The 20,513-nt window shown below is 39.1% G+C and overlaps 1 protein-coding gene and 1 long non-coding RNA gene across 2 annotated transcripts in view; both read right to left on the bottom strand.

The window, feature by feature from the left end:
- The window catches only part of LOC124389266, a 46,612-nt gene that overhangs the window by 11,721 nt on the left and 14,378 nt on the right, over nucleotides 1–20,513 (bottom strand). Inside the window, exons 6-15 of the mRNA XM_046854618.1 lie at nucleotides 15,260–15,604; nucleotides 14,826–15,176; nucleotides 14,613–14,714; nucleotides 14,419–14,505; nucleotides 12,114–12,206; nucleotides 8,830–8,904; nucleotides 8,455–8,565; nucleotides 5,631–5,663; nucleotides 3,831–3,923; nucleotides 3,461–3,556 (exon numbers count right to left, since the gene is read on the bottom strand). Of these exons, the coding sequence (XP_046710574.1) occupies nucleotides 3,461–3,556; nucleotides 3,831–3,923; nucleotides 5,631–5,663; nucleotides 8,455–8,565; nucleotides 8,830–8,904; nucleotides 12,114–12,206; nucleotides 14,419–14,505; nucleotides 14,613–14,714; nucleotides 14,826–15,176; nucleotides 15,260–15,604 (1,386 nt within the window). The remainder of the gene's footprint in view (nucleotides 1–3,460; nucleotides 3,557–3,830; nucleotides 3,924–5,630; nucleotides 5,664–8,454; nucleotides 8,566–8,829; nucleotides 8,905–12,113; nucleotides 12,207–14,418; nucleotides 14,506–14,612; nucleotides 14,715–14,825; nucleotides 15,177–15,259; nucleotides 15,605–20,513) is intronic.
- On the bottom strand, nucleotides 18,611–19,951 carry LOC124389276. Its single transcript, XR_006926551.1, has 3 exons — nucleotides 19,889–19,951; nucleotides 19,041–19,202; nucleotides 18,611–18,960 (listed from the first exon to the last, which is right to left on the bottom strand). It is a non-coding gene; the product is annotated as an uncharacterized LOC124389276 (long non-coding RNA).

The following is a 20,513-nucleotide window of genomic DNA, read 5'->3' as shown; positions in this document are numbered from 1 at the left end:
ACTTTCTTGGTAGCTACTGTTTAGATACAAGCCGTGTAACAGACACCGTCTTTCATTAAAGCCTGTGTAAAGTTCATTAGTTTCAGTGTAGACACCTGCGGCTTATAGACGGCTTATAGGCTTATTTATGATAAAAATAAAAATCTTCGTCAAATTCAGTGGGTGCAGTTTAAATATAGGTGCGCTTAATAGTCCAGAAATTACGGTACTTTTAAAAAAAGGTTTGAGAAGTCAGAGTTACATTATTTCTGATTCTTCTCAGTGGATCTAAAAGTCACAAGATTGTACAAGAAGCAGCTTTGGGCTTCCACATGGTTGTTGGTTAGACTTTTATTATGTTCTGGGAACTACAGTAACCACATCTCACAGTCATGTCCAGCACCTGTGATGAATGTTCAGAGTTTCAAACTCTCCTCACCAAAACACCAAACCATCTGGATTCTCTTTACAGAGATATGAACTGTGTTAATTATATTTGCTAATGAGTAAATGAAAGGCTTTGAGCTGTGGACTTTCCTGCCTTCTGTTCAACACTCAGTCTGGTAAATACTTTTGCTTAGAAAATAATTCTATCTTGTAACAAATATATTGCTGGATTTTAGAAAATAATTTTAAATAAGTAAATTTTTTTTTTCAGTCAAGTCTACCGTCTAGAGCAGGGGTCACCAACATGGTGCCCCCCATGGTTTCCTACTTTGTTAAATCATTGTTGATAATTGCTTTGAGAAATCATTAACATGATCAGTGTCTTCACATAGATAAATATCATTAATTATTAATAATAACATATAATAAAAGGTAAATTGAGCAAATTTGTTATTTCAGATCAAACTGACAACTGTGTGTATTAAACTGGTAGCCCTTCACATTAATCGGTACCCAAGAAGTAGCTCTCAGTTTCAAAAAGGTTGGTGACCCCTGCTCTAGACTACAGCCTTCAAACACAAACACATTTGTGAACATTTAAACTAAGAAGCAGTGCAATCAGTGACCATGTAATCATGGACTGTTTAATGGACTTTTAAGTCTTTGTACGTCACTAGCGATAATTTTAGAACATCCTGATTCTAGAGAGGATCAGTGAGTGTGAGAGCAGTATACTTTTTGCAGGGGAAATCTGAATGACTGGTGGAGTTAGCAATCCCCCAACTCCAGCATTAGAGCGCTTGCAGTCTGGTGAGTGGGTAACTCGCAAAACCAAAGCTTAAGCTAAGCCCATGGGAGCAGGCTATGCTCTCTATTTTGTGTATATAACAGTTTTGCTCTTCTCAGTAAAGCAGCTGCTGAAAAACCTAAAAGAGCTCTGGTTATAGGAGACTCTCTTCTAAACTCTGTTCTCTCGTTTTTCACATAGAAGTAGGGAAGTGCTGTACACCGGTACTGGAAAAATACCAGTATATATTATATTTCAAACGGTACAATGTCATAATTTTGCTGCGAAACCGTTAAATTAAATTTTTTTTCTTCAAAGTCAAAATGTAACCTGTGATCCTGGTAAATTTTTATTTTTTTTACATTTTGAGACATTTGGTTTGCACTGAAAAGTTAAGATTTTTATATATTTTCATTGTATTACTTCATTTATATACATTTTTTTCCAACCTCAAAATGTAACCCTGTAGGTTTTCTGTTACATTTTGATACCAAGGTATTAAGATATGAATCTTTAATTATTATTATTATTATTATTATTTTAATAAATTTTTTTCATTCCGCTTATCTTTTGAGGCTGTTATTTGTCACTTATGGTATCAAGTTAGTATCGATAACAATATTACATTCTGGTATCGTACCAAAGCCAAAATATTGGTATCGAGCCGTCCCTACATAGAAGCTAATGATATTCACCTTCGACCTTCAGAGGTCACTTAGAGTAACATCATAGATGCTGCCATAGTCTGCTCTGGACTCATCCAAATGACGCATGGCAACGTACCTTATACCAGGCAATGTAGCTGAACATCTGGATCTCCAAGTGCTTCAGAACAATGTGGGCTTTATAGATTATTGGAGTAATGTTAAGGGCAAGGCTGGCCTGTTAGGGCAGGACGTTATCCATCCCACTCAGAAAGGTGCTCTCATTTCTTGTAGCATAGGTCATAGTTTCAGAACAGGACTAGTTATCTAGTGACTATCCAGAGCCAAACAGGCTAAACTGAACATCTGCTCACTGCACAGAGTCGCCACTCAGCGTCCATTATATCGAAACTGTCTGTTTCTTGAGCGAAACCAAAATGTAGATATTCCTAATATGTCCTAAAAAGTAAATTATTTTCAATCAATAGTTCAGTGTACAGTGTTTAACAGAAACGTCTATTACCAAACAAATATCTAGCATTAACCCTAAAAATACCAGAGGAGGAGGTGTCACAGTTATAAATAATCATTTAAGCATCACATGAAAAACTAAACACAAATGTAATACTTAAGTTATTTACACTTACATACTGCAACATGTAGCTTCCAAAAACAAGTTTACTCCGTCAATTCCATTAAATATAAACTCACAGGACACTAAGATGATTTTCTTGTAGGATTTCATCTGAAACCTAGCTACTTCTTTATACAAAGCATTAATTAGCGTGATTTTAATATTAATTTGGATAATCAGAAAATCCCTTTAAGAGCAGCAGTTGTGTTCATTCTAGATTCAGTGGGAATAAATCAGAATGTTATAGGACTCACTCATCGTGTTGCCACACTCGATTTAATACTAACATTTGGATTAAATATAAAAATATTCATAAATCCACAGTCTGAAGTTATTTCAGATAATTAACGCATCTTCTTTAAAATCTGCCTCATGTAACAGCATACGTACATTCAGTTCAGTTTTATCAGTGATTCTATTCATTTTTATTTGTACAGCACTTTTAACAATGGACACGTTTCAAAGCAGCTTTATAAAGATAAAGAGGTATGAAGTTGCACAGAAATCTTTTTGTGAAAAAATTAAGTTATTAAAAAAGTTTAGTGTCTATAAATTTGTTCATTTACCATTGTACATTTGTCCCTAATGAGTGAACCAGTGGTGACTGTGGTGAAGTAAAAACTCCTGAGATGGCATGAGAAAGGAACCTTGAGAGGAACCAGACTCAAAAGGAAACCCATCCTCATCTGGGTTACACCGAATGTCCATTTATTACAGTTCCTTTAGAGGTCAATGATCTCCTGGAGTTATCAACATTGATTGGATCACTGACCGATCCCACAGAACTTGACTGTTACTGCAGCTTTTGACACCATTGATCACAATCTCCTCCTTGCCTGCTTGCAAACTATCACCTTCCTGAATAAAGCCAGTGGTGTTGTGAATCAATCATCTGCCTCCCATTCCTTCCCTTTTCTAACAAGCTTTCCACAATCATTTATAATCAAAATACTGCAGATTGTATTCCTTTTAAACCTCAGCAAAAAGATCAGGATAAATTCTAATGAGTAATTAAGAAGTAATAAATACCTGAGCTCTGATTTAGAGTTGAAATATAATAAAATGAAATATTCATCACACTTAAGATGATGAGGAACACAGTCACACAGATCAGTGCATCTCGTTCTATGATATGAGAAAAACACAAACATTATTAAGAGTGATCATGACACTGTTATAACATGGATTATAAAGTACAAATATTTCACCACAAAACTGCAACATAAGATCATGTTTTTGTACAGGGTGATTTAGAACTTTTTCACTTCTGGCTTCCTGATTAAATCTGTTCAGTGTTGATATAAAACAATTAGAATTTCTTTTATAAATGAGACTGTAAGAGAATCATTCAGTCAAAAATCATCTTCAGTATGAAAAATTAAACAGGACTGGTTCTTACCTTCCACTTTCACTGCATTATAAACAGTGATGGTAAAAAATGGTAGGAATAGAAACTCCAAACCCTTCAGGAATAAAAATAATAGAAGAACACCTGCAAAAAGAATTATTACACATTTACATCACACAGTATCAGTGTTTTTACTGAAGTTATTAAATATGCTGTACACTCTGTAACAGAACCTACTATACATCATTTATTACATCAAAACCTTTAACCCCAATTCAAACATGCTGAGCCACTGTGTAAAATAAAAACTTAATCATTTAAAAATCTCATTAACTCATATTTTATTCACAATAGTAAACAAATGTTTCACCTGAGGAAATAAACCATTTTCATTAAAAAAAAAATTTAAAAAGTCATTTTGAGTTTGATGACTGCAACCAGAAAAATTGGGACGGGGCAACATGAGGCTATAAAAACAGATCTTACTAAAAGTTGAAAACCTGCATCTGTGATGGTTTGGAGGTCTGTTAGTGTCTAAAATGAAAGCTTGCACATTGCTGAAAGTTATATTGAGATTTTAGAGCAACATATGCTCTCATCAATGTGATGTCTTTTTCAATAAAGGTCTTGCATTTATCAAGTCCAGGTGCTGAACCTTCACCATCTGAAAACATTTTGAGTATCATATAAAACTAAAAAGAAGACAGACGGACTGTTGAGCAGATAGATTCCTGTGTCAGACACAAATGGGGCAGTTTTCCTCTCCCAAAACTCCAGCAACTGGTCTGCTCAGTTCCCAGATATAAACAGATTGTTGTTAAAAGAAGATATGATGCTACACAGTGGGAAACGTTGCCCAGTCCCAACTTTTTCAAGACGTGTTCCAACCACCAAATTAAAAATCAAGGAAAGTTTTTTCCTTAAAATTATACATTTTTGACACATGCTCACATGTTCTATTGTGAATAAATCATCAGGTCACTCAGCATTTTTTTTATAGTTATATAATTTTCTTTTTAAAATAATACATTTTCCAGTCTTTCTGCCAGTTTTACAAAACATCCATCAAAATGTGCAGCCTGTTCATGTAAATTATACAATGATAATGAATGGGGATGAGAATACGGGTGTCAGAGCAGAAAAGAATTGTCCTCTAGCGTCTGACATGACGTATAACATCCACATGCAGCTGGTAAACCCTGTGCTCAGGAATGCAGCATAAAACTGGGAAAAACATTCCATTAAAATGCCTATATAACATTCACGCTTGTCTAGAGTGAGCAGGAGGCTGCATCCATACACCAAAGATTCTCTGATGGGAATTGTGGGTAATGGGCGATGATCCTGCTCCATAGAAAATAACGGGGAATCTCGAATATTCCGTCATTTAGAAACAAACACGGCATAAAGTGTGTGAAGGCCAAAAGACAAACTGAGGTGTGACCCATCAAAACTCTCAGCATCACTAAACATCAATATAGACATGTGACAAGTCAAAACACAAGAGTGGGTGATTCCTGACTGAAGTAAACACTTCTGCTGATGAATTTTGCAACATAAAACACCACCCATTTATTCAGGAAATTTTAATTCTAGTTTAATAATATTTTTACTGGATTTTATATTAATGCCTAATTTATGCTGCTACCCAGAACAAGATATAGCTGTTACTCGATAATCAATTAATTAATAGATTCATGTTACTCTGATTCTGACATTCACATGACAATTAGAGAAAACATGAACTTTTCCCTTTTACTTTATAAATAAAATGAAGGTATTTTATGGTCTGATGTAACTGATATATACAGAGTGAGACGTGTTCATAAACAATAAGAAATCTGTACTTACCTAGTGGTGCTTTTTTGTTTCTGCAGTGAAACCCTAAAGCAGAATAAGTGAATTAAACTCAGTAGTAGCGAGTCTGTACCAGTAGAAACTAAACCCAAACACAAGAATACCCCAGTTCTCTAAAACGTATTAATACTCCTCATTACTGATGAACTTCTAATCTCTATAGATTATAAAACTACTGAATTAATAGATGCAGGCGGTGCAATAAACATTCATGATGCAAATTCAATAAATGTGTACAGTGTCTGTGAAAAGTGTGAAAACACCGAGTCTGTTATGGTTTTTAATAAACACGTGCATGTTTCTTTCTGTTTATACAGGGAGTGCAGAATTATTAGGCAAATGAGTATTTTGACCACATCATCCTTGTTATGCATGTTGTCTTACTCCAAGCTGTATAGGCTGGAAAGCCTACTACCAATTAAGCATATTAGGTGATGTGCATCTCTGTAATGAGAAGGGGTGTGGTCTAATGACATCAACACCCTATATCAGGTGTGCATAATTATTAGGCAACTTCCTTTCCTTTGGCAAAATGGGTCAAAAGAAGGACTTGACAGGCTCAGAAAAGTCAAAAATAGTGAGATATATTGCAGAGGATGCAGCAGTCTTAAAATAGCCAAGCTTCTGAGCGTGATCATCGAACAATCAAGCGTTTCATTCAAAATAGTCGACAGGGTCGCAAGAAGCGTGTGGAAAAACCAAGGCGCAAAATAACTGCCCGTGAACTGAGAAAAGTCAAGCGTGCAGCTGCCAAGATGCCACTTGCCACCAGTTTGGCCATATTTCAGAGCTGCAACATCACTGAGTGCCCAAAAGCACAAGGTGTGCAATACTCAGAGACATGGCCAAGGTAAGAAAGGCAGAAAGTCGACCACCACTGAACAAGACACACAAGCTGAAACGTCAAGACTGGGCCAAGAAATATCTCAAGACTGATTTTTCTAAGGTTTTATGGACTGATGAAATGAGAGTGAGTCTTGATGGGCCAGATGGATGGGCCCGTGGCTGGATTGGTAAAGGGCAGAGAGCTCCAGTCCGACTCAGGCGCCAGCAAGGTGGAGGTGGAGTACTGGTTTGGGCTGGTATCATCAAAGATGAGCTTGTGGGGCCTTTTCGGGTTGAGGATGGAGTCAAGCTGAACTCCCAGTCCTACTGCCAGTTTCTGGAAGACACCTTCTTCAAGCAGTGGTACAGGAAGAAGTCTGCATCCTTCAAGAAAAACATGATTTTCATGCAGGACAATGCTCCATCACACACGTCCAAGTACTCCACAGCGTGGCTGGCAAGAAAGGGTATAAAGAAGAAAATCTAATGATATGGCCTCCTTGTTCACCTGATCTGAACCCCATTGAGAACCTGTGGTCCATCATCAAATGTGCGATTTACAAGGAGGAAAACAGTACACCTCTCTGAACAGTGTCTGGGAGGCTGTGGTTGCTGCTGCACGCAATGTTGATGGTGAACAGATCAAAACACTGACAGAATCCATGGATGGCAGGCTTTTGAGTGTCCTTGCAAAGAAAGGTGGCTATATTGGTCACTGATTTGTTTTGTTTGGTTTTGAATGTCAGAAATGTATATTTGTGAATGTTGAGATGTTATATTGGTTTCACTGGTAAAAATAAATAATTGAAATGGGTATGAATTTGTTTTTTGTTAAGTTGCCTAATAATTATGCACAGTAATAGTCACCTGCACACACAGATATCCCCCTAAAATAGCTAAAACTAAAAACTACTTCCAAAAATATTCAGCTTTGATATTAATGAGTTTTTTGTGTTCATTGAGAACATGGTTGTTGTTCAAATTAAATCCTCAAATAAAATTAATCCTCAAAAATACAACTTGCCTAATAATTCTGCACTCCCTGTATATAAAAAAAACTAATGAAATGAAATGAAGATTTATTTTGGCCAAACAAATATATAAATGTCCAGATGTTCCACTTTATTTTCTTAAAAAAAAAATCCTCCCTCAGCATGAAGAACATCTTCACACACTCTCAGCGTCTGGACAATTCGTTTCTCCAAACATTCAGCTGAAATACTTTGCTGTGAGGTTTTGTAAAACTTGTCACGTTTCTTCTTCACTAGTTGGAGGTTTCTTTCTTTCTTTCTTTCTTTCTTTCTTTCTTTCTTTCTTTCTTTCTTGTGATGCAGTTGATCTCAGAGCAGTTCAGTAGGATTGAGGTGCAGTGACTGGGCAGGTCATGATAGATATCACTCCAGACGTCTGTTTACTCTCTAAATAACACTTACAGAATTCAGACGTGCGCTTCGGCTCATCATCTTGTACAGTGAAGTATAAGAACATGGGAACATGGGAGACGTGTTGGTTCAGGATTCCTTTTACTTTCCGGAATCTTCCCTGCTCCAAAACAACCCCAATCCATTAAACTTCCACCTCCATGTGTGAGTGTGAGGGTGAGGGAGTCTGATCACATCTTCTCTCCTGTTCTTCATCTCACACAAGTTCTTCTGGTAGAGACACATTTGGACTCAAATCCACTTTTTTCCACTCATTTACTGTCCAATTTATGTGTGTTTTTGAGTGTTTCAGTGTTTTTACTGAGTTTGTCACATAGAAACAAAAGGAACATGGACGTGTCTCAAAAAAACAAACGAATTTCCACACTTTTCACTCAGTTTAAGTAAAAAGTAAGTGTATATAATTTCCTGTTTTCCTGCCAAACACACAGTTTATATGTAAAATTTTGTGAAATTTGTTTGAGGAAAGATACTGTTCTGAACCCCAGTACCCATGAGGAGTTTCTGTAACTGTGGAAAGTTCAATTAAAAGTTAAAAATTAGACTCTTACAGAAAAAGACAGTGACAGGCAGAATAGTTGAAACTGGTCCTGGTAGAAAAAATATCAGCATGAATACTTTCCCTGCAGTGTTTACTTTATGCCAGACATCCACAATAACAGCTGGAGAAGACAGAACAATGTTAGAATATTTTACACATTTTAAAATAAAATATTACATTATATATATTTGATATATTTCCATTCTTTCTGTGCTTTGGACAAACAATGTAAATGTTGTTTTCTTTCAGTTTTAATGTTTAGAGAATGTAAAACCCTCAGAAGCTTTAAAATTCTGTAAAACTCTGTGTTTCTTTTATCTTTTCACTTAATACAAGTACTAAATAACATTACAGTTAATGGTGTAATGGATTGATGTATACTCACGTATATAAACAACAGTAATGATCATAAAATATTGTAGTGGACCTGCCAAAAATGTAATTAACTGGTGGACATCATCTGCAATACAATGAAGACAAAGTGTGTACTGATTAGATCAGTGTTTAATAAGTACATTAATGAGCTCCAATTAGTTCAGAATGCAGCAGTAAAAGTCATTACCAGAACCAGAAAATAACATCACCCCCGTCTTATCCACTACACACTGACTTTCAATAAATTATTATTAAATATTATCACTAAAGTCTAAAGCACTGAATGATCACAAGTCACATTACCTGATCAAACTTCTGCTCTATGATGATCTGTCACACCTACAGCCATTAAACTCTAATCAGTCTATTTGTTGTTACCTCAAATAGTGAAGACTACAGCAGAGAGCAGAACTTTCTCTTACAAAGCCTTCTGATTAGTGTTCAGGTCTCAGACACAGTCTCAGAGTTCAGGTGTAGGATAAAAACATTTATTCTGTGAAGCTTTTTGTCAGTAGGTGTTTTGTAGGTAAAGGAGCAGATCTGTTGTGATTGTGGTTATAGAGTGCTTTGGTAAACAGGGATGTTCAGATGTTCACTCACACACACACACACTTGGTGTGACGCAGCGTCTTACAGTGCATTCAGAAAGAATTCAGACCCCCTTCACTTTTACAATGTTGTTCTGTTACAGTCTGATTCTACAATCATTCAAATTAAAAATACCCCATAGTGACAAAAGTGAAAACTGAACTCTAGAAATGTCTGTAAAACTTTTTTAATAAAAGAAAAACTGAAATATGAAATGTTCATTAGTATTTGGATCATAAGTATTTACTCAGTACTTAGTTGAAGCTTCTTTGGCAACAATTACAGCCTTTGAGTCTTTGTGGGTTTCATGCATCACCTTTACACACCTGGATTGGGGGATTTTCTGCTATTCTTCAGTGCAAATCCTCTCAAGCTGGGGCAGGTTGGATGGGGAGCGTCGGTGGACAGCAGGTACTTCAGGTCTCTACAGAGATGTTCAATATGGTTCAGGTCAGGGCTCTGGCTGGGCCACTCAAGAACATTTACAGAGTCGTCTCTAAACCACTCCTGTGTTGTCTTGGCTGTGTTTAGGAATGTTGTCATGTAGGAAGGTGAACATTTTGCCCAGTCTGAGGTCCTGAGTGCTGTGGAACAGGCTTTTATTGAAGATCTCTGTAATTTACTCCAGTCAGCTTTACCTCAACTCTGACCACTTGCCAAGTTCCTGCTGCAGAAAAACACAGCTGTAATGCGAGAAGCTGAGGCGGAAGCCGAAGTGAAGCAAAGCAATGTTTAATGTCAAAGTATAGGCAATGCCAATCACAGATCACATGCAAAAGGATATCCAGTGGTGCGCTAACATGGAGCGCAGCCCACAGAGTCCCGAACCGCAAAGCAAGGCGGCTCGTGAATATAAATCCCCAAGGTGCGCGAATGGAAGCGCATAGCAAAGCGCAACGAGAAGCGTAAGCGAAACCACAGCAGGGAAACCAAACACATGTACGATCAATAACGGATGGTGAGTGTGAGAAGGTGAGGGGTAGATATAGGCAGGTGATCAGTGGTAGAATGAGCCGCATGTGATCCAAATCAGTAGTCGGGTGAAGAGCTCCGTGCGGGCGGGGCACGCACGGGAGAAGGAGCAGGGAACTCCCTGACAACAGCATGATGCTACCACCATCATTCTTCACTTTTGGGATGGTTTTGGGCAGGTGATGAACAGTTTCCTCCAGACATAACGTTTTCAATTAAAGGCAGTTGATTCTTGCATTCATCAGACCAGAGAATATTGTTCCTCACAGACTGAGAGTCCTTTGGGTGTCTGTTGGCTCCAAGAGGGCTTTTATGAGTTTTGCATTAAGGAGAGGCTTCCATCTAGCCACTGTGATGCTTGTCCTTCTAGAACTTTGTATCATCTCCACACAGGATCTCCAGAGCTCAGTCACTATTAGAGTGACCATCAGATCCCCGGTCACTTCTCCTACTGAGGCCCTTCTCCCTCGATTGTTCAGTTTGGTCAGGTGACCAGCTCTTGGTTGTGTCACTTCTTCCATCTGAGGATTATGGAGGCCACTGTGCTCTTGGGAATCTTCAATGCAGCATACATTTTGTAGCCTTCCTCAGATCTGCCCTTTCAAACAATCCTGTCTCTGAGATCTGCAGCAGTTCCTTGGATATCATGGCTTGGTTTCTGCTCTGATCTGCATTGTTAGCTGTGAGGTCTTCTATAGAGAGATGTGTGTCTTTTCAAATCATGTCCAATCAATTAACATTTCCACAGGTGAACTCTAATCAAGGTTTTAAAACATTTCAGCAACGATCAAGAGAAATAGAAAACATCTAGAGCTCATTTTCAATAGTTGTTGCAGAGGGTCTGAGTATTAATGTACATGTGATATTTCATTTTTTTATAATAAAATACAGACATTTCTAGATGTGTTATTACTTTGTGAATATGGGGTACTGAGTGTAGATTAATGAGATGGAGATTAATACATTTTTGAATGTTTGTAGTTTCAGGCTGCAACAAATGAACATTTAAAAAAGTGAGTCTGAAAACGTCCTGAATGCACTGTATATTCCAGAACTTCCTCAACCTGATCACCTGCTCAGTGTCTTTAACTTTTATGTAACAAATAGATACTCATCCTCATCTCTCTCTCTCTCTCTCTCTCTCTCTCTCTCTCTCTTCTAGCTGGACCTGCCTGATTCATCCTCATGTCCCACCTCTGAATGGAGTCTCTTCAATTGCAGCTACTTGGTGTAGATGAGGATGGTTCCATCTCAGGGAGTTTTTATAGGGAATAATTGATGAATCTAAAATGTATCTATTTCTGTATATATACTGAATAATGTCTATTTCTGTAAAGCTGCTTTGGGGCAATGTTCATGGTTTAAAAACTGTATAAATTGTGAATGAAATTTTACTAAAATTATTAATGTATAATCGACATCCTTACAAAAGACATTATTATATATTTATTAGAGATTTTCTAAACAGTTGAAAAGCATGAAACACAGCACTTTATGTTTTCAGATGAAAAAAAGAAAAAACATTAACTATGGATCCTTAGTTTATATCCTAGTGTACATTTATATATCTGTAAATACATTGTTCATTATTCAGAAATAACCTGGGTGCTGTTGTCTGTCTATCTATCTATCTATCTATCTATCTATCTATCTATCTATCTATCTATCTATCTATCTATCTATCTGTCTGTCTGTCTGTCTGTCTGTCTGAAACAAATATTACTTGGAACCTACCTTTAAATGATTTCAGATGAAAAGCAATCCAAAATAAAAAACAGATCCTAACAGAATTAAGTGCTGAACAAGTTGCTGCTTCTGTAAAAAGCCCTGGAAGAAAGATGAGATCATTTATTAATTGATATTTTGAAGTCAATAAAGAAACTGTTAAAGAAATTAACCAAAAGCCCACTGAGTTTAAAAAGACGCATCAGAACCGATCTATAATTACAATTACTGTCAATTATTATTATTAATGCAGTTCTGTTATACATTTATCTTTTAGTGTCACCACTTTAGCAGCACAACAGTGTGTTCAGTTTTATAATGCTAATATAAAGAGTGTGATGTGTGTATAAAATGCACAGTGGCAGAAGATGCAAGTGCAGATAATATTTATTTATTAAAAAGACAAGCAGAACAGAACAGCAGGCAGAAATTATAAACGTTTACAATCGACCACCAAAAATAAACTAAACAATAAGAAACGAGTAAACAGAACTGGAGAACATACTGTAAGAGAAACGGCTCAGTAATCTGCAGTGATCTGAATGATTTACTTTATGAAGTGCACATCGACACAAAAAGTGTCAGAGATATAAAATAATTCAAAAAAGGTGCAAAAAGTCACATGTAAACACAGAAAGTCAGCTCTCTTTAACAATGTGAGCCAGCATGGGCTATGTAATGTCACAAAGTGCTCAAGGGGGAATCTCTCCCAATGCACTGCTCCTCTAATGGCTATATTTATTTGGGCAAATGTCTACACTACAACCTGGATCTGGAAGCGAGCATTGTCTTTGGGTCTGGAGGCAAGCGTTGTTGCTGGGAGGGGCTTGCCGGGGGCAGGGTGCTGGAAAATGTTGTAGGAGGCTGAACTGCCATCCCTGGGGTGAACAAGCTGCAGAAGGAAATCACACAGTCGCCCCCTGGTGTGAGCAGGTCATAGTTAGAGGATGCACTGTTGCCCCCTAGCATGAGCAGGTCCTGGAAGGAGGTTGTGGTGTTACCCCCTGGTGTAAGCAGGTCATAAAATGAGAAGACACTATCAGACCCAGTGTAAGCAGATCATTGGAACATTGGAGACAGACATCTGGTTGGAGCTTTGCCTGGGTGCTGAGGTTGGCAGGTTGAACTTACAGTAAAGCTTGTCATTAGCTGCAGCTAAATGAGCCTCAGAGCTGAGCTTGGTGTCTGTTTGCCAGGTTTGCCTTGTTGTGGGTTACGACAGCTGCTCCTGTGAGCTCAGCAGTTGAGGTCACGCTTATCATGTTTTTTACAGTTGGCAGCCACGTCCCCCACATCAGTGAGCCTGGCAGCTGGGATTACTATTTTGGCCTTAGGGCAGAACTCTACCATGCCTACACCAGTGTTGAGCACTTCAGGTGAGGTCACATCGTTGACCTTGGGTTGGAGCTCCTCATGGGCGCTGACTTTCCTTACCATATGGTACCAGAGAAAGGGGAAAACACGGCTGCTAAAACATCCTTCCCAAACATTATTTTGCTTCTATTGCTCAAAAACCTTCACAAGCTTTTCACTTTCCACTCTCCTACCATCAGGGAAGCGGTTCTGAAGCATTCGGGCCGCCACATCCAGACTGTGCAACAGTTTTTTCCCTCAAGCGATCAGGCTACTCAACAAAGAACTGAACTGAACTCACACACATACACACACACACACACAACTGTGTGACTGAACTGTACAAACCGGACTCAACACACATCACACACTTCGTACACCCATGATTCAGTACCACTCACACTAATCATTACCACAATGTGTTTACATGCCGTTTTTGCACATCTTCCAGATTGCTGCTATTTGCTCTTTTGCAAAATATTCCGTTAACATTTTTGCTACTGTTCATTTTATCTCGTTACGACAGGTTTAATGGTGGAGCTGTTTTGTGTTTTGTGTATTGTGCCCTGTGTTGTATTTTTTGCACTGTTTGCACCAGGTTGCACACATGCACTTTATGTGACAAGGATTTTTCTTACTAGTCATTGACCCTGTGTTTTTCTGTTCTGTGATTATGTTTTATGTTGTTTTATGGAGCATCAGGGTTCTGGAGGAACGTTGTTTCATTTCACTGTGTACTGCATCAGCTATATATGGTTGAAATGACAATAAAAGCTTCTTGACTTGAGGTTAACAAACCCTGCTATGTTGCTAATGTCCACGGTACCTTAAACTAGTAGGAGTTCCACCCAGTGATGAGTGTTTCTCATGCTGATGACTGTGGCAGCCATTTTTCTAAATCAATGAATAATGTGAGAATTACAGTTATAAAGAGTGTAAATGTAAAAAACAAAAAACTTACCATCAGTAACACCCCAAAGAATGAAGCCAATGAACAAAGTGATATTCAGACAAAGGACAAGTGCACACTGTACAGCTAGATGTCCATCTACAAGGAAATTATGTACAAGGAAAAGATTTTTATGAAGTTGGCTTTAATAAGTTGAAATGAAACCTAGAATGTTTTTTAAGTGATAGAAAGAAGCCCAGACTCACCTTTTTTTTTTAAAGATGAATAAGAGAGGATTCCTAGGATTAGTTCAAATACAAACCCAAGTAAACACAACACAATTATCCCTATATGCACAGAGGAGAAACCTGCATGGGACAAACACCAGAGTTATTAAACCACTACAAGACTGTAATATATAAGAGTAGTGAATGCTCTACAACATCTTTACCTGTTTACTGTCCATAAAAACAACTTACCGAGCTGCTGCACCTCCACTGTTGTGTTATCTGATAATGTCCCAGAAAACGCTAAACACATATAAAGGCCTTTGTCCTCAATTCTGACATCCTTCAGTCTCATTGAGAAGTTTCCTTTGTTTCTGTCTTCAGCGCTGAAGAATTCTACTCTGTCCTTAAATCTCCCATGTGTTGACTCTGTCAGAATTTCACCCTCCTGATAGAGCAGCAGTAAGAGATCTTCATCCTGTTTCTTCCATGAAACCTCTTCTATCTTTTCTGATGGTATATGTGAGTCTACAGAGCAGTTCAGAGTGATTTCTTCACCCACATACGCAGATATAACGTGGCCTCCAGACACAATCAAGCGCTCTGAAATAAAAAAAAATTATAATTTTTGTTTTCACCAAGTTTTTTACAGTATTTTACTTGAATCAGTTGAAAAATGTACCCACCAATCTCCATTATTTTAATAAGAGTTTCATTAGAGACCTGGTTTGTGTGAACGACACACTTATAAACTCCTGCATCTTCTGGAGTCACATTTGTAAGCAGTAAAGAGAAGTTTCCATGAGCAACCTCCTCAGAGAAGAAATGAGCTCTTTCATGATAACGCTGGTTCTGAGACTCTGGTCGACTTTCTCCATTCTGCCACAAGTGCACTAGAGATCCAGAGTCAGTTCTTTTCCACTCCACTTCCAGATCTTCCATTGGTAGAGGAGTTTCTACAAAACAGGGCAACTTCACTGAGTCTCCCAGCTGGACAGTGAGAGGACCAGATGGACCCTGGACATGGAAACCTAAAGAGAATAAAAATAATGTTAAAATAATGTGGACCTGATGTGTGGAATGTCACTCAATCATCATGTCTCAAGTTTCTACATTTCTACACCTTCTCAATCTAATGCTCCTCACCTTTTCCCAGTGTCCCTTCTATCTATTTAATCTCTGATACCCAAATTCCTCTGTCTCTACACATGTGGAACCAGTCTATTCTTTTCTCCAAACATTCAGCTGAAATATGTTCCCGTGCTTCTTGTAAAACTTGCTGTAGATGTTCATCACTAATTGGAAATTTCTTTCTTGTGATGCAGTTCATCCCAGAGCAGTTCAACAGGATTTAGGTGCGGTGACTGAGCAGGTCGTTCCATGATAGATATCACTCCAGCCAAATCTCTGCTTACACACACTTACAGAGCTCAGATGTATGCTTAGACTCATCTTCTTGTTATATGGTGAAGTTGCTTTCAGTGAGCTGCAGTTCAGACAGAATTGCATGGTGTTGAAGTATAGAATGGGAGCCGTGTTGGTTCAGGATTCTTCCACCCAGTGTCAGGATCTGTGAGAATTCTGAGAGAAAACTCTCTGTCCCCTAGACCCTAACAGTCCCTAATGTTTTTCACCTGGTCCTTGTTAGTTTCCATGTATTTAAGTTCCCTCTTTTGTGTCTGTTCTTGTTGGTTTATTGTCGTTATGTTCGCATGTCTTTATGATCAGTTGCCTTGATATTTTGTTCTGCTGTTATGTGACCTTTTTCCGAGTTTGTATTCAGAGGATGGATGGATCCAAGATGGCGGCGCGGCAGTAGCTCGCAGCGGCCGCTCCGGACCCAAAATGGTGCTAACGTTATTCTGTAGCCCGCCCTACACAACACATGGACATCGGAGCAACCGGTGTCCCTGTGTACAACCGAGAACCAGGCCTCCAGACCTCGGCATCGCCTGCGGAGGACGGACGGAGGAGGGGGAATCGAAAGCACTGCGCGAGGAAGCAGAAACGCGGAAAGCGAGCGGGTGCTAATGCTAGGCTAAAAGCTAACCCTAGCCGGCCCGCTCTACCATCACTACTGCTGGCAAATGTCTGCTCCCTGGACAATAAATTAGACTACATCAGACTCCAACAAGCTACTCGGCGTGAGTACAGATACTGCTGCGTTTTTGTGTTTACTGAGACGCCGCCATCCAGCTGGATGGGCTAGCCGCGTTTCGTGCCGACAGAAATGCAGCTCTGTGCGGTAAGACTCATGGCGGTCTGTGTGTTTACATCAACACGGAATGGTGTAAGAACTCTGTGCTTGTTTCTACCTACTGCTCATCGCTGCTGGAGTTTATTGTTGTGAGATGTAGACCTTTTTATTTACCACGGGAATTCACCACCGCTATTGTGCTCGGAGTGTACATACCACCTAGCGCTAATGCTGCCTCAATGACTATCGTCCCGTTGCACTCACACCCATCATGATGAAGTTCTTCGAGAGGCTTGTCATGAGGCACATAAAGACCCAGCTCCCACCCACACTGGACCCCATGCAGTTTGCGTATCGTCCAAAACGCTCCACGGACGATGCCATCTCCACAACCCTCCATCTGGCCCTCACCCATCTGGATAACAAGGACACTTATGTAAGGATGCTGTTCATAGACTTCAGTTCAGCATTCAACACAATTATTCCCCAGCACCTGATCGAGAAGCTGAGCCTACTGGGCCTGAACACCTCTCTCTGCAACTGGATCCTGGACTTCCTGACCGAGAGACCTCAGTCAGTCCGGATCGGGAACAGCATCTCCAGCACCACCACACTGAGCACTGGGGCCCCCCAGGTCTGTGTGCTCAGTCCACTGCTGTTCACTCTGCTGACTCACGACTGTGCACCAACGCACAGCTCGAATCATATCATCAAGTTTGCTGATGACACGACCGTGGTGGGTCTAATTAGCAAGAACGACGAGTCAGCATACAGAGAGGAGGTGCAACGGTTAACAGCCTGGTGTGGAGCCAACAACCTGTCTCTGAACGTGGACAAAACCAAAGAGATGGTTGTTGACTTCAGAAGAACACAGAGTGACCATTCTCCACTGATCATCGATGGATCTTCAGTGGAGATCGTCACGAGCACCAAATTCCTTGGTGTTCATCTGGCGGACAACCTCACCTGGTCACTAAACACCAGCTCCATCACCAAGAAAGCCCAGCAGCGTCTCTACTTCCTGAGAAGGCTGAGGAAAGCCCATCTCCTCCCCCATCCTGACCATGTTCTATAGAGGGACCATCGAGAGCATCGTGAGCAGCTGCATCACTGCCTGGTTTGGGAACTGCACCGTCTCGGATCGCAAGACCCTACAGAGGATAGTGAGGACAGCTGAGAAGACCATCGGAGTCTCTCTCCCCTCTATCATGGACATTTACACCACACACTGCATCCGCAAAGCACACAGCATTGTGGACGACCACACACACCCCTCACACACACTTTTCACCCTCTTGCCATCAGGGAAACGGTTCCAAGCATTCGGGCCGTCACATCAAGACTGTGCAACAGTTTTTCCATAAACCGTCAGGCTCCTGAACAAACATCTGACTGAACTCTCTCTCACACACACACACACACACACACACACACACAGTTACACACAACTGAGTGACTGATCTGTACAACCGGACTCAACACACATACACTTCACACACCCACCAACCGTAAACCATTAAACTTCCACCTCCATGTGTGACTGTGGGGGTGATGAAGTCTGATCACATCTTTTCTCCTGTTCTTCTTCTTACACAAGTTCTTCTGTTACATTTGGACTCCACAGAACTATATTATATATATATATATATACACACGGTGACTGAAATCATTATTTGATCCCCTGCTGATTTTATAAATTTACCCCCTTACAAAGAAATGAACAGTCTAGAATTTCTATGGTAGGTTTATTTTAACAAAAAGAGAAAGAATAAAAAGAATTCATAAAAAATAATAAATTTATATTATACAAATATATAAGTATTTGATCCCATAACAAATTAGCAAGAATTCTGACTCCCAAATTAGTGCTGTACCTTCAGGAAAGTTCTCCTAATATCACCTCATTATGTGTATAAAAGACACCAGTCACAGAATCCACCTCTTCCATTCAAACATCTCCACCATCAAGGGGAAGACCAAAGAGCTGTCAAAGGACATCAGCGACAAGATTGTAGACCTGCACCAGGCTGGAATGGGCTACAAGACCGTCAGACTGTTGCCTTGGCTGTATGTTTTGGGTCATTGTCATGCTTGAAGACTCATCCACCACCCATCTTCAGTTTTCTGGCTGAGGCCTGGAGATTCTCATCCAAGATTCTATAGTGCATGGCCCCATTCATGTGGTGAAGTCTATTAATTTAAGTAGAATATTAATGTATTATATTTGATGGATTATTTTTTATATTCTCTCTCTGTTAAAATAAACCTACCATAAAAACTTGACACTGTTCATTTCTTTGTAAGGGGGTCTTCTGCACGCTTATCGTTTGCTTCCTAAACTAGTCTACGTCTTTGGTGTGTGAGAGACAGGAAATGATACACCAGTGGTAGATTGAAAGCCACCGCACAAACACAGGAAATAAGTTGATGGGCTGAAAATGGCGCACAATGTGAAGAAAAAAATATTCATCATGTCACTAAATACATTAAAACTAAACTAAAGTTACGATTCTGTGTGAAAATGTAAGAAGTACAAAGTACAGATATTTGTGTACAAATGTAATGAGTGAAAATAAAAAGTTGTCAGAAAAATAAACTGTAAAAATCTATCTACCAGAAAAATCTATGAAGTGCAGTAACAAAGTATTTGTACTCCATTATTTCCCTCGTCTGTGTGTTTGTGTGTGTGTGTGTGTGTGTGTGTGTGTGTGTGTGTGTGTGTGTCTCTGTGTGTGTGTGTGTGTGTGTGTATTCTAGAAACTTTTTAAGCATTCTTCTGTTTCTGAACATTGTCCAGAGGAGGCGCTGTTACATTTCCTGCAAAAGCAGTCTGAACTGAACCACACCCTGTAATGGGGTGTTTTTGTTTGTTTGTTTTTCACAATACATTTCTGTGTTGAATTTCATAATTTAGCGATTATAAATCTATTGTCTTCATGACTTCTGGATGACTGGAAGTGTTACAGGTGAAATATTAGTTCTAGTTCCTCAATTCTGCACGGATATTTAAAGCTCTTTTTCAAGCCCATAAAGATCAGATCCTTCATTGTCTTTTAGCTCCATAAAACTCAAAATGTAATAACAGTTCACTAATAATCACAATCATGGTGAACATTACCGTTACAGAAGATCACCGACAGCAGCAGATGAAACCAGAGCAGTACAGCAGCCTCCATGTCTGTAACAGGAATACTGTACTTTCACTTTCTACATCACGTGACTAACAACAAATTCTGTCTGAACTCCTTTCTGATAAAACCTTCATCTAATATAGTTTTCTTAATATGTGATGTTTTTCTTACTTCACATATATCTGTATTAATCTACTGTAAACCTGAAGTTTACAACAAAAAATTACAACTTTTTATGAGTTAAATGTGGAAAAGTTATTTTTGGACAGGCATTAAAAGACGCGTGTGCTTTTTGATCAGGCGAATATTACAGACACCTAAAAGGTCCTTAAAGTACGAATTACCTCGCTTTAATCACCTTTTTCTGTTTTAACATTTATTTTTGTCTCTTTAAACTTTGACAATGATGTATTATTGTTTGCAATTTAGATAATCATCGCTAATTTATTTAGCGAGTAACAAAAAAGACAGGGGGCGGGGCTTGTCGGAATACAGGTAGGAATTATAGTGTATAAAGTGTAGAATGACACCATATTTCAGTAAAAGGCACATTTTTGGTGTGTGGTGTTTAAGAGCTGTGTGTTATTTCTATTAGTGCCACATGTAGTGCAC

This window comes from Silurus meridionalis, chromosome 7 (genome assembly GCF_014805685.1).
Source record: "Silurus meridionalis isolate SWU-2019-XX chromosome 7, ASM1480568v1, whole genome shotgun sequence".
NCBI lineage: Eukaryota > Metazoa > Chordata > Actinopteri > Siluriformes > Siluridae > Silurus > Silurus meridionalis.
Note: the sequence above shows the minus strand (reverse complement) of the source record. Positions and strands in the feature narration are given on the sequence as shown.